We start from the raw sequence: 13,913 nt of genomic DNA, 5'->3' as shown, positions 1-13,913 counted from the left end.
GGAGGGGGAAAACAAACCTTAAGTATTTGCCTCAAGGAGTTCCCGTCGTGGCTCAGTGATTAACAAATCCTACTAGGAACCGTGAGGTTGCAGGTTCAATCCCTGGCCAGTGGGTTAAGGATCTGGCATTGCTGTGAGCTGTGGTATAGGTTGCAGACTCGGCTTGGATCCTGTGTTGCTGTGGCTCTGGTGTAGGCCGGTGGCTCCAGCTCCGATTTGACCCCTAGCCTGGGAACCTCCATATGCCATGGGAGTGGCCCAAGAAATGGCAAAAAGACAAAAAAAAAAAAAAGTATTTGCCTCAAGCTTTTAACATTTTTATTGAAAAAAAAAGAAATTAGACTTCATAAACATTTATTAATTGAATAAGTGAATCAGCGAAATAATTTAGAAAATATTGCTTTTGTCAGCAGTCTTGAATGGGAGAATATTTTTGAGTTTCTTTCAGCTTGTTGCCACAGAAACTCTAAAAAAATAACACTGGAGAATAAAGACAAGACTGAAGCAAATGGGCAAAAGAAACAGCAGTGACACTTTCACAAACTCTTTGGATCCATCAAATTTGTCGACTTCCTAGCCAGACTCAGAATTTTCTATATGCTCTACTTTCTTGCCCCCCCACCCCCACATCTTATTTCTGCAAAAAGATAGAAATAAACCCTGGAAAACTGGGACCCTATCCTTTATTTTGTTTTCTTATCACAGGACCCCAGAGCTTACTACTGCAGTCAAAGGCAATTAAAAACATCAGTCTGCTAGTCGGAATTAATTTAAGAAAAATGTTGTTCTAAGAAGGCATTATCTATATAATGGTTTCTCTAGGTCAGTGCTGGCAGTTAATTTTCAGCTTCGGTCTCCAGCCAGAGGCAGTACCAACTTGTTGTCACAGAATTATGACTGTAAGATCCAAAGGACAGAAACAGTGCCTATTTTTACAGTACCCTGCTGGCAATATTCAAGGCTAAGTGTACACTTGATGAGTTATAAACACAAATGAGTAACGGGCTTGGACCAGTGCCTCACAGGCCATTAAAACCTGCCCCCAGGCCCCGAGACTCCGCATACTGTATCTCTGGGACTTTTTCTTCCTCAGGACTAACAATGGGGTTAAATATGATTTCCTTAGTTCCACCCACTCTTGAATTCTCTAAAAAAGATGACATCATTGTCTTCTGGTGTTAAGTGTTTTATTGCTTATCACCATAAGCAAATGGGGGGGGGGGAGGTGAGGGGTGGGGGGAGTCGGGGCAGGGGGAGATTTAAAAAACAAATAGAGAAGGTTAAAATCTTGTCCAGCCTCAAAGATATGGTTCTGGCCTTGACTTCCTATATCAAGGAAGATGGCAACTTCCACCTTCTTCTCTTAACTCTAAGCATGGAGCTCACCAACCCACGTTGCTGCCTTCTTCCAGTCCTCTGTGCGTGAAAGGCCATGTGAGTCTCCTATCTTGCAAAGTCCCTGCTTCCTGGCTTATATTGTAATCCAAAAGTTAGTCCAGGAAAAACAAGAGGAGACCCTAAATGGGTAACCAGCACCTTTGAGGACCTCCGTATTTGATAATAGCCAGCATACTGCCAATTAGTTTATTCATTCTTTATATGTCTGTTTGGAATCTACTGGGATCCTAGCACGGCTCTAGGTGTTGGAGAGAGAACAGTAAACAAAATGATCTCTGGCCTCACAGAGCTTGCATTCTAGCAGAAGAAGCAAAAATATAAACACAGGGAAGACTTGTCTGAGAAGAAGGTGGCATTTGAGCCTAGACTTGAAGACTTGAAAGAGAAAACTGGAAAGGGAGAAGAGATTTCCAGACAACGTGAGGAGCAGGGTCAGACTCCCGGAGGAGGGAATACAGAGTGTGTGTGCTAGAGTGGGAGAGAGAGGCGGGCAGTAGCACCAGACAAGATGGGCCAGGGAGAGGCTGGTTGGGGACTGAAAGGTAGGTCACACAGTGCCCTGTCGGTGTTACCCTGCAGGCACTTAAAGGGGTTTGGCTTTTACTCTGAGAACATGAGGCATGAAAGAACTTTGAGGGGAGTCCAGTGATGTGGCTTAACTGACACTGTGATTGCTCTGTGCTTAACTCACCTGAGTTGGGAGCCCTCTGAGAATGAAGGTTATGTGTTATTCATGTCTACAGACACTCCAGTTCCTGACCTAGATTAGGTCTCCGCTGGTAAAATGGTTCCAGAGAGCATCCGATAGAAGGATGCTTCCAAGCTCCAAGGCAATGGTTGCTTTGTCTTTGAGACACTTTAGGAATGCCTTAGGTCCAGTGTAAATCACTCAGTAGGTTCATCACAATAAATTGAAATTTGCCCTTTGGAGAATCTTCTCATTGTTGTTCCTGTGCCCTTTGTGCCAGCTATGGCAGTTGTTATCTGGTTTTATTTCTCTGCTTGGGCTGGAAAGAAAATCAGGGAGTTGCTTTTCCTGGCATCATAAGAATGGCATTTGTGTATATCAGTCACGAGTCTACTTGGACCTGTTGATTTTTTTAGCAGATTAAGAAAAGGGAAAGAAAGGATCTCTTTGGGCTAGTTTAGTTGTGATATTGTTGGCAAAGACAATCTTAGAGTAGCTCACCTTTATAGATTCTTCTTACTTGATTAACCTGATTTCCTTTGTTTTGTTTGGATGCAGACTTAGCAAATAAGATTTGCCAGAAGTAGCAAACCAGTCTTGAGGTCTGAGGATACCGGGTGACTGTGAGCAGAATGCAACCAACGCTGATCAGAAAGGAATAAAGGATGGGCTGTTCTAAGCCCTGTGCAGTAACTTAACGTGGTGTGAAGCCTGAGTATGGAGGAATGTAAATAATAAAATGTGCCATTACTCATTATTAAAGGACCTAATCATGGATGAGAATTGCAGTCCTTCCGTAGACCATCAGACAAGGTTGAATGGCCTTTTCCAAGGTCATTCAGTCTATTAACACCATTGCAAAATTAAAATCTATGTTTTGGATCCTCTCCTCCCATTGATATCATTCTGCTTCTGGGAGTAGACTTTAAAACAAGTCCAGAGAAACATCAGTTTAATATTTGATGACAGTGTGAACTACAGAATCCTTTAGGAGGCAGAATGGGATGTGTGTGTGTGTGTGTGTGTGTGGAGGTGAAGGGAAGATGTGTGTATATTGAGCAAGAAAACACGATCAGTCTGGAATGTTCCTGGAATGCTCTTCTGGCAGGAATGTTTGTGGCCTGCTTAAGGAAAGGAAGACTGGCTTTACTGAGACTAGTGAAAAGAAAAGTAAAATGACATGTAATGAGGTAACGATGACCAAAGTCATGAATGTAGCAACTGGCAGTGGAAATAAAACAGAAGCAGTGGATTTAGAAGGAATCAAAATTTAGAGTTTCTCTCTGTGCTATTTCTCTTCCTGTTTCTGTTTCTGGCATCAGAGTAATGAAAATCTTGGGCTGATCAGACCAGACCTGGATTAAATCTCTATTTGTTCACATATTAACTGCATAGTGTGTGACTGACTCTAAGTCTCTCACAGGTTTATCAATAGAGAATTGATGAGAAAGGGAGTTCCCATGTGGTAATGAACCTGACTAGTATCCACAAGGATGCGTGTATGATCCCTGGCCTTGCTTAGTGGGTTAAGGATCCAGCGTTGCCATGAGCTGGGGTGTAGGTTGCAGACATGGCTCAGATCCCGTATTGTTGTGGTGTAGGCTGGCAGCTGCAGTTCCGATTTGACCCCTAGCCTGGGAACTTCCATATGCTGTAGTCATGGCCCTAAAAAGATAAAAAAAAAAAAAAAGAATTGATGAGATAATCAATTTAAAATATTGAATGCACTAGTAAGATATAGATTCTGGGTCTATGGGATAATGATGGCCTCATTATTAGCAATGAGTCCTCAAGGTTTTTGAGGCTGGTTTCAAAGCACGTGGAATGGTATGAGCAAGGCATAGAGGCCGCCATGAACAGGATTGCTAGGTGTACCATGGTTAATGGAGAACGAGTGAGGTTCAGAATTGGGCCACCAAGATGTAAGCTCCAATTTGACCAAGCACTGAGAGCCAGTTAGGTGTGGAGGCTATGGTTAAAGTTACAGGGTGGGAAGTGAGAACAGTGTCTAAGGTAAACTCCTAAGAGTCTTCTTTTGCCTGGAGTTGGCTTCCATGCCTATGAAATGTTGACTGGTGAGTGACAGCAAGTTGAGGTACACGAGAAAAAAAGGACTAAGGAAAGAGAGATGAATATAATGTAAGAATCAGGGCAACGGTACTGAGACCAAGTAAGCAAACTAGAATGAGAAAGATTTAGAGACTTCGGATAGACCAAGCCTAGGGACACAGAGTCCAAAAAAAAGAGCACGTGGAAAATCTGGTAGAATAGAGGAAATGGGGAAGGAGTCATTGTCCAATGGTCAGACAACAATCAAATCCAGGAGATCAGGAAATTCATAGCAATAAGATGCATAAAGTCTGGTAGAGAAGCAAACATGAAGCATCAGTAACTGACTCTGACGTTAAAACTACTCGATATTCAGCCAACCAGAAGAGAGTCTTTTCTGGATTTACCCTGGAGTATGTTGATCCCAAGAGAGATGATCTGAGTGGACGTTTCCAGACCAGGATAACCCCAAACATTTGCCTGCTAGCAATGCAGGGACCAGGGCATCATGTTTCTCTGGCAGGGGGATTCTTGTAACAAATCAAGTGCTTCTGGTCAAATGTCTTCCTTCTGCCTTCATTTTTCTGCTGCTGCCGCCAAGTGTAGCTCCTTAAAGTCTGTGGTGGCTTTAGAACCTGGTAAGCCCTGAGGGCTGGAGTTGTATTTGATTTCCTACCTCCCAAAGGAACAAGAGAGTAGAAGGAAGTATAGAAGTAGAAGCAGCAGGAAGGAGCAATGAAACAGGAAGTCACGTGGAAAAGAGAGACAGGAAATCTGGGTAGTTTCGGGTCACGACTCAAATAATGGGGCATCCCCCTAGTTCCCTCTTAAAGGTGGCTGTAGAAATGGGAAACTTCCTGCCCTTTGTCCTTATGTTGAGTTCACGGCAGATTATTGGTCTCACAGGTTTACTCAACTGTGCTATTTCACACATAATTGGATGTTACTTGCTCATTTTTCCCCCTTGAGAGAAATCAGAGTTTCTTAAGTAGGAGATGTTTCCCAGCCTTGGAAAGATAGAGAATTTTCTCAATCTGTATTTCCCTAGTTGGCACAGATATGAAAGCCAACTGGGAAAGTGTCTGTTGGAAAAAAAGGATTTCAGGGCAGCCTTTATTTAAGACTCAAAACATATCACATGGTTTATAGAGTAGACAGGTAGATGTGCTCCTTCAGGGCTTAACTTGAGAGCATCAGCGTTGACTAAGGAGAGCTAATTGATTATTTTCTGTTTTTTTTTTTTTTTCTTGTCTTTTGCTATACCATGGCATATGGGGGTTCGCAGGCCAGGGGTCGAATCAGAGCTGTAGCTGCAGGTCTACACCATAGCCACTGGCCTATGCCACAGCCACAACAGCAACAGATCCAAACAGCGACTTAAATGTACACAGCAGCTCATGGCAACGACGGATCCCTTAACCCACTGAGTGAGACCAGGGATCAAAACCTAATCTTCATGGACACCAGTCGGGTTAGTTAGCGCTAAGCCACAACCAGGAACTCCCTAATTGACTATTTTCTGAACGGAAATGCGGTCGAGACGAATGATGAAGAATGCTCAAACAGGAAAAGTGTCACAGCTATTTATTGAATTCTTGTTTGGGGTGTTTTTTGTAAACACTTCAATCATTCTGTGACATTTTACAGTGTAACAAGATTTTGGTGTTTGTGAAACATGCTTTTGAAATTGCCCCAAACTGGATTTTTCTTTCTCCCTCTCTCTCTCTCATCAAATTGACATTGGGTATAAGTTCGTGAATCTTGAATGACTAGTCTAGTCACTCAAACTCTTTTGATGGCAAGGTCCAGAAGTAAACGTGTTTAAAAGAAAGGGAATTTTGTGTAAAAGAAAAGGAAAGTCAGGAAGCCTCAGACAAGAAATCCAACTGGAAGTGAAGTCAGCCATGCAATGAGACACCAACATCAAATGCTTTCACTGACATGTGAAATCTGAAAAAAGGACAGACTGAACTTCTTTGCAGAACAGATGCTGACTCACAGACATTGAAAAACTTACGGTCTCCGGAGGAGACAGTTTGGGGGGTGGGGGAATGTGCTTGGGTTGTGGGATGGAAATCCTGTGAAATTGGATTGTTATGATCATTATACAACTACAGATGTGATAAATTCATTTGAGTAATAAAAAAAAAAAAAGAAAGAAAGAAAAAAAAAGGAAAAAAAAAAGAATGGAAATCCAGCTGAGTCCCAGAAAGGTTTTGGAATTCAATACACTTTGCTCTATTTTTCTTGATCTCATCAGTCTACTTTTTTATGGCAGATTAAGGCTTTCTTGTTGCTCCCAAATTGACACATTGTAATCTCAGTCTCCCAGCATGACTGCAATGTAGTTTAAAGCCTTGTTGCATATTCTTGAAAGAGAACAACTGTTTACTTCCCAGCCCCTACCTCCTTTGGTCAGAAAGCCAACACTGGTTTCATCATACATGGTATGAACGTGGTTTCTGAGATTTCAGGGCATGCAGAGGCAGTGGCCAGAAAAAGAAAGCTGTTATGGGCTTGGCGAATCATTCTAAATTCATCTATCCTGCCATGCCCCAAAGGTGAACCCTGCCTGGCACCAAGGATGCTCTCAATAAATATTTGTCAGGGAGTTCCCGGCATGGCTCAGCGGGAACCCAGCTAGTATCCATGAGGATGCGGGTTCAACCCCTGGCCCTGCTCAGTGGGTTAAGGATCTGGCGTTGCTGTCAGCTGCAGCATAGGTTACAGAGGCAGCTCAGATCTGGTGTTGCCGTGGCTGTGGTGTAAGCCTGCAGCTGCAGCTCTGATTGGACCCCTGGCCTGGGAACTTCCATATACCACAGGTGTGGCCCTAAAATAACAAAAGAAAAAAATGCGTATTTGTCAAAAGAAATATTTATTGATTGAATGAACTGGCAAGGATATAAGAACACATTTGGCTAGATAGATGAAGGTGTTTTTGCATTTTGAACCTCACTAGAGTAGATATTTATCAGTTCATTGCTGTAACAGGGAACTTTATTTACATTAGTTAAGATCATTTGATTCCTGGCTGTTTGTATGTATTTGTAAAATCATTTTAAAATTAAAAAATTATAAATGGCTGTGAGAATATTTGAATGACCTAATACACATATGTAGTCATTTTAATAGTATTTTTTTCTTTATTTTTTAAAAACTAATTTCATATTCATGAAGACAAAGCCTGGAGTAATTCGCCCCGTACCTGTTAAATCCAAAATATTATTGAAAAAAGAGGAAGAAATCTATGAACCCAACCCTTTCAGTAAATACCTGGAGGATAACAATGACTTCTTTTCGGAGCAGGTGAGCATGCACGTGAGAAAGTCTGATATTTGGCTAAATAACTGTACGAATTATAGATATGCCTCTATGAATATAGTGTGTGCCAGAAAATGTTTATGTGATTGGAATAGCCTTAGTAATAAAGAAGATGTATTTTTTTGCATAATAAAAAAAAATCCTCAAGTGTTTCCAGGATGGTATTTTGAAGTATTTAATTTTCTTTTTTTTCCTGAAAATTTTCTACTTAGTCCTAGTATTGTTTGGGGGATCAAGACATTACTCCCTATAAAGACATCATGGAGTCACTGACTGGATGAGTCACATAGGTGTTGCTTTCTTATTTCTAAAATCCTGCTTCCTGAACTTCCTGTTGTGGCACAGCAGAAACGAATCTGACTAGTAACCATGAGGCTGTGGGTTCGATCCCTGGCCTCGCTCAGTGGATTAAGGATCTGGTTGCAAATGCAGCTCAGATCCTGCATTGCTATGTGTGTGGCGTAGGCTAGCAGCTGTAGCTCCAATTCAACCTCCATATGCCGCAGGTGTAGCCCTAAAAAAAAAAGGCAAAAATAAAATAAAATCCTGCTTCCTTTTGAAATGATGTGGTACTTTAAGTTTGGTATCTTAGTACATATGACAAAAGATCTGTTTGGATTCATACCAGCTTAGTAGAGATGATGCGATTCCCTAGATTGAATGGTAAGTAGGTAGGGGATAGGGGCTTCAGTTATTTTTGGCTTTGTTGTTCTTTTGGTTTATGTACAAAAAAGGTATATTATCTTCCCTTTATATATCCTATATTTTGCAGAAGTTATAATGGAAGGTTATTGATGGTGCACTATAATATATGGGGAAAATACACATTTATACAACAGGAAAGTTCATATATTATCTCAAAGAAAGCATACATCTTTATTTGTCTTATTAAAATGCAACAGATAGGCATGGATTACGTGTTGTATGTCTCAAACATTATTACATGTTTAAGCAATGTAAGCAATCCAGAAACCTTCCTGGATGCAGGACACTCAAGATGACCATATTTGGTAATCTATAATAGAATAGATTTATACAGGATATAAGGTGCTGTACTCTTTTTAAATTTCAGTTTGAAAAATGATAACAGTATTCTTGAAAATATAAATTACATTCATACTTGTGAAACATTAAGGATATCTCATCTGCCACATATTAACTCTACATAACAGTGAGCAAGCTGTTTCATCTTTCCACACTTCAGTGTCTTAATGCACAAAATGAGGCATTCAGATCAGGTACTTTTTATGGATCCTTCAAATTCAAAAATCTGGGTTACTTAAAATCTAAGATTAACTCTGACTAGGTTAAAAGTTTTGAAAGAGTTAATTATAAGTACATTTTCATGCTGAGCCAAAGTTTACATTCATAAAATGGAGATGGTAGTATTTTATGCTTATTTATATATACTTTATGAAGACTGAAAGAATTTGGATAAATTAAATATTTTTAGAAGGCACTAATAACATTGAAAATGATAATTAGAAGCAATTATTTCAATTTAATAGAATAAAATGCATCCCTCAATTTAAATTAAATGGAGAAATCTTACTGATGTATAAGATTGCGTTCAGTAAATCTGCACGTAAAAGAAGTGAAAATTCCTGTTAGGAAAGCAAATTTTCGTCAACAGGAAAGCTTACTAAATATCTGTTGCTTATATGACACTAATATTTTAGAGGCTTAATGTGACATTTTAGATGGTATGGGTTTATTACAAAAATTTGTAAATGTAATCTAGTGTTATATGACAAAAATGCCAACAATTAAAATAAATTTCACATATTATCCATGTAACATATTCTTCAAATATGATCTAATGCTATAAAATAATAATTTTGTTCTTTTATATTAGTATAATTTCAAATTTATGTATTTTACCTTAAACAAGATTCTTTGTAGAATGTCAAAGAATATAATTTATCACAATCTGCTGTCCTCTGAAATGATGAATTCCATTTTCAGGTGTAGGAAATTCTCTTTAAAGGAAGTTATTAGTTCTTGGAGTTCTCTGGTGGCTCAGAGGGTTAAGGGTCTGGCCTTGTCACTGCTATGGCTCTGGTTGCTGCTATGGCACAGGTTCAATCCCTGGCCCAGGAAATTTTGCATGTGGTGTGGCCAAAAATTAACAAATGAATAAGTTACCAGTTTTTTTTTTCCCCCCATAGCTTTTCCTGACTATACAGCAAATTTAAAGCTGCTTATGTACAATATAAACCCATGTATTTTCAGATAATGTGTGGAAAATTTGAGTTCTTTTGCAAGTATTTTGGTGCCACAGACATAGACTTATATTTTCTTTCGATCACTTCATTTTTGTGTATATTCCAACTTCTCTGTGGAGCATGGGAAATAATAGGAGCCAGCTGACTGTCAGAACTGAAAGAAGTCTGTACTTCTTTCAGAGTACTTAAAAGTGAATTCCAGGAGTTCCCACTGTGACACAGTGGGCTTAGAATTCAACTGTAGTGGCACGGGTTGCTGCAGAGGTGTGGGTTGGATCCCAGAGTGGTGCAGTGGGTTAAAAGGACCTGACATTCCTAAAGCTGGGGCTCAGATTCCAACCCTAGCCCAAGAACTTCCATATGCCCAGGGTGAGGCCATAAAATCAAAAACCAAAAAAAAAAAAAAAGGTGAATTCCAAACATTCCCTGGTCTTACTCATTGACCTTGCAGGAGAAGAAAAATGCATATACTGGAAAACTGGGAAATTTCATAGGCTATCAACTGGTCTCTACATCGAGTTCTCACTGCCATCTCATTGTGGCCAGAATCTACAATGGAGGCAGGTACAAAAGACAGTGCACCAGGATAGAGGCTGAGATCACCTCGAAAAAGTAAATTGAGCAACAGCAATTTATGATCTCAGCATGGCTGCTTCATCAGAACGTCACGAAAGAGAGCATACTCAAATTCAGTTCTAGTCACCGTTGTGTCCCTCTTAGCTGCTGCCACAGAATAAATTGAATGGTTCTAAACTCAGTTGATCTCACCCACCCATGTAATGGAAAATTCTTGAGCCTGACAGTTGGGCCAAATTGAAGCAGCTTACATTCACTAATCTGCCTTGTACTGGGGACAGTTCCACATGACAGGAGATGCTGGATGGGATTCTGAAGTCAGTAAATTTCCCCGAGCAGCTTCAGGGCCATAAAATATGATTTCAAAACTGTTACAAAATGTCAGACACCAAAGATGATGAGACCAGACGGAAATGTATTTACTGTAGCTGAAGAAGTTACAACCAGGCAGACGTTTGAACTGATAATGAACTGAGAATTTGCCTGGAGACAGCCTCTCAGTACTAAAAGCCAAGTTTGCAACCAAATAGCTAATCAAGTAATTGAGACTTATTAATCAACAACCTTTCCATCAGCATGACATAGGCCAGGAAGCCTCACTGTGTATTAGACGGATCTTTAAAGGAAGACTCTCCAGAATGAAGCTGATGTTTTTTTTCTGAAATTACTTTTAAATTCATTATTGTAACAGCTTGTGGTCTTTTTGAGGTTCTTTTGAGGAACAAAATTCCTCATACTCCACATATGGATTGAAAACTGTGGTGATGTACTTTGAAGCATAGTTCTATTGATAATTAAAGGCAGTGGTGAAAAATATTTAACAGAATTGATTGGACAAATGGGCATCCAGAAAATATAGAGGCTTAGAAAATCGATTCACTGAGGAGAATGAAGACATTAAAGAGACATGGTTTTTGTTTGTGGATACTTGCGAGTTTACAAAATATATTGATTATTTTCTGGTCATTTAATGTATCTAATTAGACAAAAGTGATTTCTTCACTAAAGATTCTTAATAGAAAAAGCAGTTGCTAACCTCAGTTATATAAAATGTTATTTAAAACATTCTTTTGCATTCTAAATGAATTAGTAATTCAATTCATGATATTAGAGATGTCATCTCTTTCTTGAAGCCCCAGAGGAATGTATAAAAAAGATTTTGGACAGAATTACAGGAGAGGATATTTTTGTTTCATCTGATTTTCCTGGAAAAGTTTTTCTTTCTTTCTTTTCTTTTTTTAATGCAAAATAATGTTTTCCGGCATGTATGCCTCTTAAATTTTATTTTCCTTCTAATTTGCTTCAGTAGGGAAAAAAAAGAACATGTTTTTGTGTGAAAATGACCACTTAATGAATTTCCCCCACACATTTCACAGAGAACATTAAAGGGTAATGATAGGGAATTTTTTTTGTTTAGTGTTTACATTCTCTCTTTTCTTCTGAGTTTTCTTAGACATCTGACTTTCCTACCAAACTCTCTGACATTCAGCTTTGATGGTTATGTGGGTCATTTCCAGATTTCTAATTAGTCATTGAGCTATATTTTTCCTGTGACCTTCACCTTCACTTCCTTCTGTCACTCACACGTTATTATTACAGAGCAAACACTCATGGATAATACTACCTTTTATTCTGAATGACTTCTGGCTTTGCTACAAATTGCTGCTTTTTCAACATTTGTTTCTCAATCAAGATGGCTCACTCTCTTTTGTCGTAAAATGATCTTTTCTCATTGCTAATCTTTTATTAAGTTTTTTTTTTCAGATTAAAATGTTTAACTTTTTAAGATCTAGAAATAATTAAGTGGTTTGCTGAATAGTTTCAAGGGGAGAGGACTGAAATTCCATGTAGGGTTTCATTTTTTTGGAAGTGTTAAGACTAGAGATTTGGCTTCTCCAAGTTTTACCTGGTTGTTTTTGCTTATTCAAGTAATGAAATCCTTGTGAGTTTTTTTTCTCTCTCTTTTTCATTTTTCGTTTGCCTGCCTTCCTTCCTTCTTTCCTCTATATTTAATAGGTAATAAACAACTTATAGTGAACAGCTTATATACTACATGTAATGGATAATTTATCAACACAATAAACTTTTTTTTAATATTGAAAAAAATTGTCCTATAGAAACAATACTTGCTCCTTCCTCCAGGAAATAATCAGATAGGATCCCCTCTTCAAACTTGAGCTTTTGTCTCTCCCTTTTATTAATTTATTGTTATCATTATTATTGCTTTAAGCTTTCTCTTGACCTTGTATATGTACCATGGAGGACTGGACCTAAAGGGTTGCAGTTTTCTACACTGATAAGGGAGACTTCTTCTCCTGTCCCCCTTCCACTGCTTTATGTAGGGTTAAGAATCTTTGATTTTTACTTGCTTTAAGACTAACACAAAAAGAAGACCTATTTTCCACTTCTACCAAAATAGATGAGATAATTCTAATAGTTAGTTAAGCAACTGAGTTAAGCTTTAAGAAATTAGTTGTTTAACAAATACTTGGTGAGTATGTAGTGTCTCCATTTCAATCTACAGGGAAAGAATGACATCCTAAAGCTTTATGCAAATGCATCCTCTATCTTTTTTAACTCGTGATATCCCCAGATACCTAATTTAAGGGGGATCATTTTGACAATATTGATTCTTCCAATCCAAGAGAATGGCATATCTTTCCATCTGTTTGTGTTATCTTTGACTTCTTTCACCAGCATCTTATAGTTTTTAGAGTACATGTCTTTTGTCTCTTTAGGTAGGTTTATTCTTACGTATTTTATTCTTTTTGATGTGATGGAAAATGCGATTGTTTCCCTAATGTCTCTTTCTGATCTTTCATTTTTAGTGTGTAGAAATGCAGTTGATTTCTATATAATAATTTTGTATCCTGCAACTTTACCAAACTTACTGATGAGCACCCAAAGTAATCTACAGATTCAATGCAATCCCTATAAAATTACCAAGGACAGTTTTCACAGAACTAGAACAAAATATTTTAAAGTTTGTTTGGAAGTACAAAAGACCCAGAATAGCCAAAGCCATCCTGAGAAAGAAAAATGGCACTGGAGGAATCAGACTCCCTGACTTCAGACCATACTACAAAGCTACAGTCATGAAAACTGTATGGTGCTAGCACAAAAACAGATAGATCGATAGATAGATAGATAGATAGATAGATAGATAGATAGATAGATAGATCAGTGGGACAGGATAGAAAGCCCTGAATTAAACCCATGTACCTATGGCCAACTAATCCCTGACAAAGGAGTCAAGAATATACAATGGAGAAAAGACAGTCCCTTCAATAAGTTGTGCTGGGAAAACTGGACAGCTACATATAAAGGAATAAAATTAGAGCACTTTCTAACACCATACACAAAAATAAATTCAAAATGGATTAAAGACCTAAATATAAGACCAGATACTATAAAACTTTTAGAGGAAAACGTAGGCCAAACACTCTGTGACATAAACCACAGCAATGTCTTCTCAGGTCCACCTGCTAGAGTAATGAAAATAAAAACAAAAATAACCAAATGTGACCTAATTAAACTTAAAAGGTTTTGCACAGCAAAGAGAACCCTGAACAAAATAAAAAGACAACCCACAGAATGGGAGAAATATTTACAAATGAAGCAACTGACAAGGGATTAATCTAAAAATATATAAA

The 13,913-nt window shown here is 38.5% G+C and overlaps 1 protein-coding gene across 9 annotated transcripts in view; it reads left to right on the top strand.

Annotated features, from left to right (window-relative positions):
* MLIP (muscular LMNA interacting protein) overlaps nucleotides 1–13,913 on the top strand; it is a 232,110-nt gene that overhangs the window by 164,504 nt on the left and 53,693 nt on the right. For all 9 annotated transcript variants that reach the window (XM_047796250.1, XM_047796249.1, XM_047796248.1 and 6 more), the window contains one exon: nucleotides 7,316–7,444. In XM_047796250.1, coding sequence (XP_047652206.1) covers nucleotides 7,316–7,444 — 129 coding nt within the window. The remainder of the gene's footprint in view (nucleotides 1–7,315; nucleotides 7,445–13,913) is intronic.

This window comes from Phacochoerus africanus, chromosome 9 (assembly GCF_016906955.1).
Source record: "Phacochoerus africanus isolate WHEZ1 chromosome 9, ROS_Pafr_v1, whole genome shotgun sequence".
Classification (NCBI taxonomy): Eukaryota; Metazoa; Chordata; class Mammalia; order Artiodactyla; family Suidae; genus Phacochoerus; species Phacochoerus africanus.
Note: the sequence above shows the minus strand (reverse complement) of the source record. Positions and strands in the feature narration are given on the sequence as shown.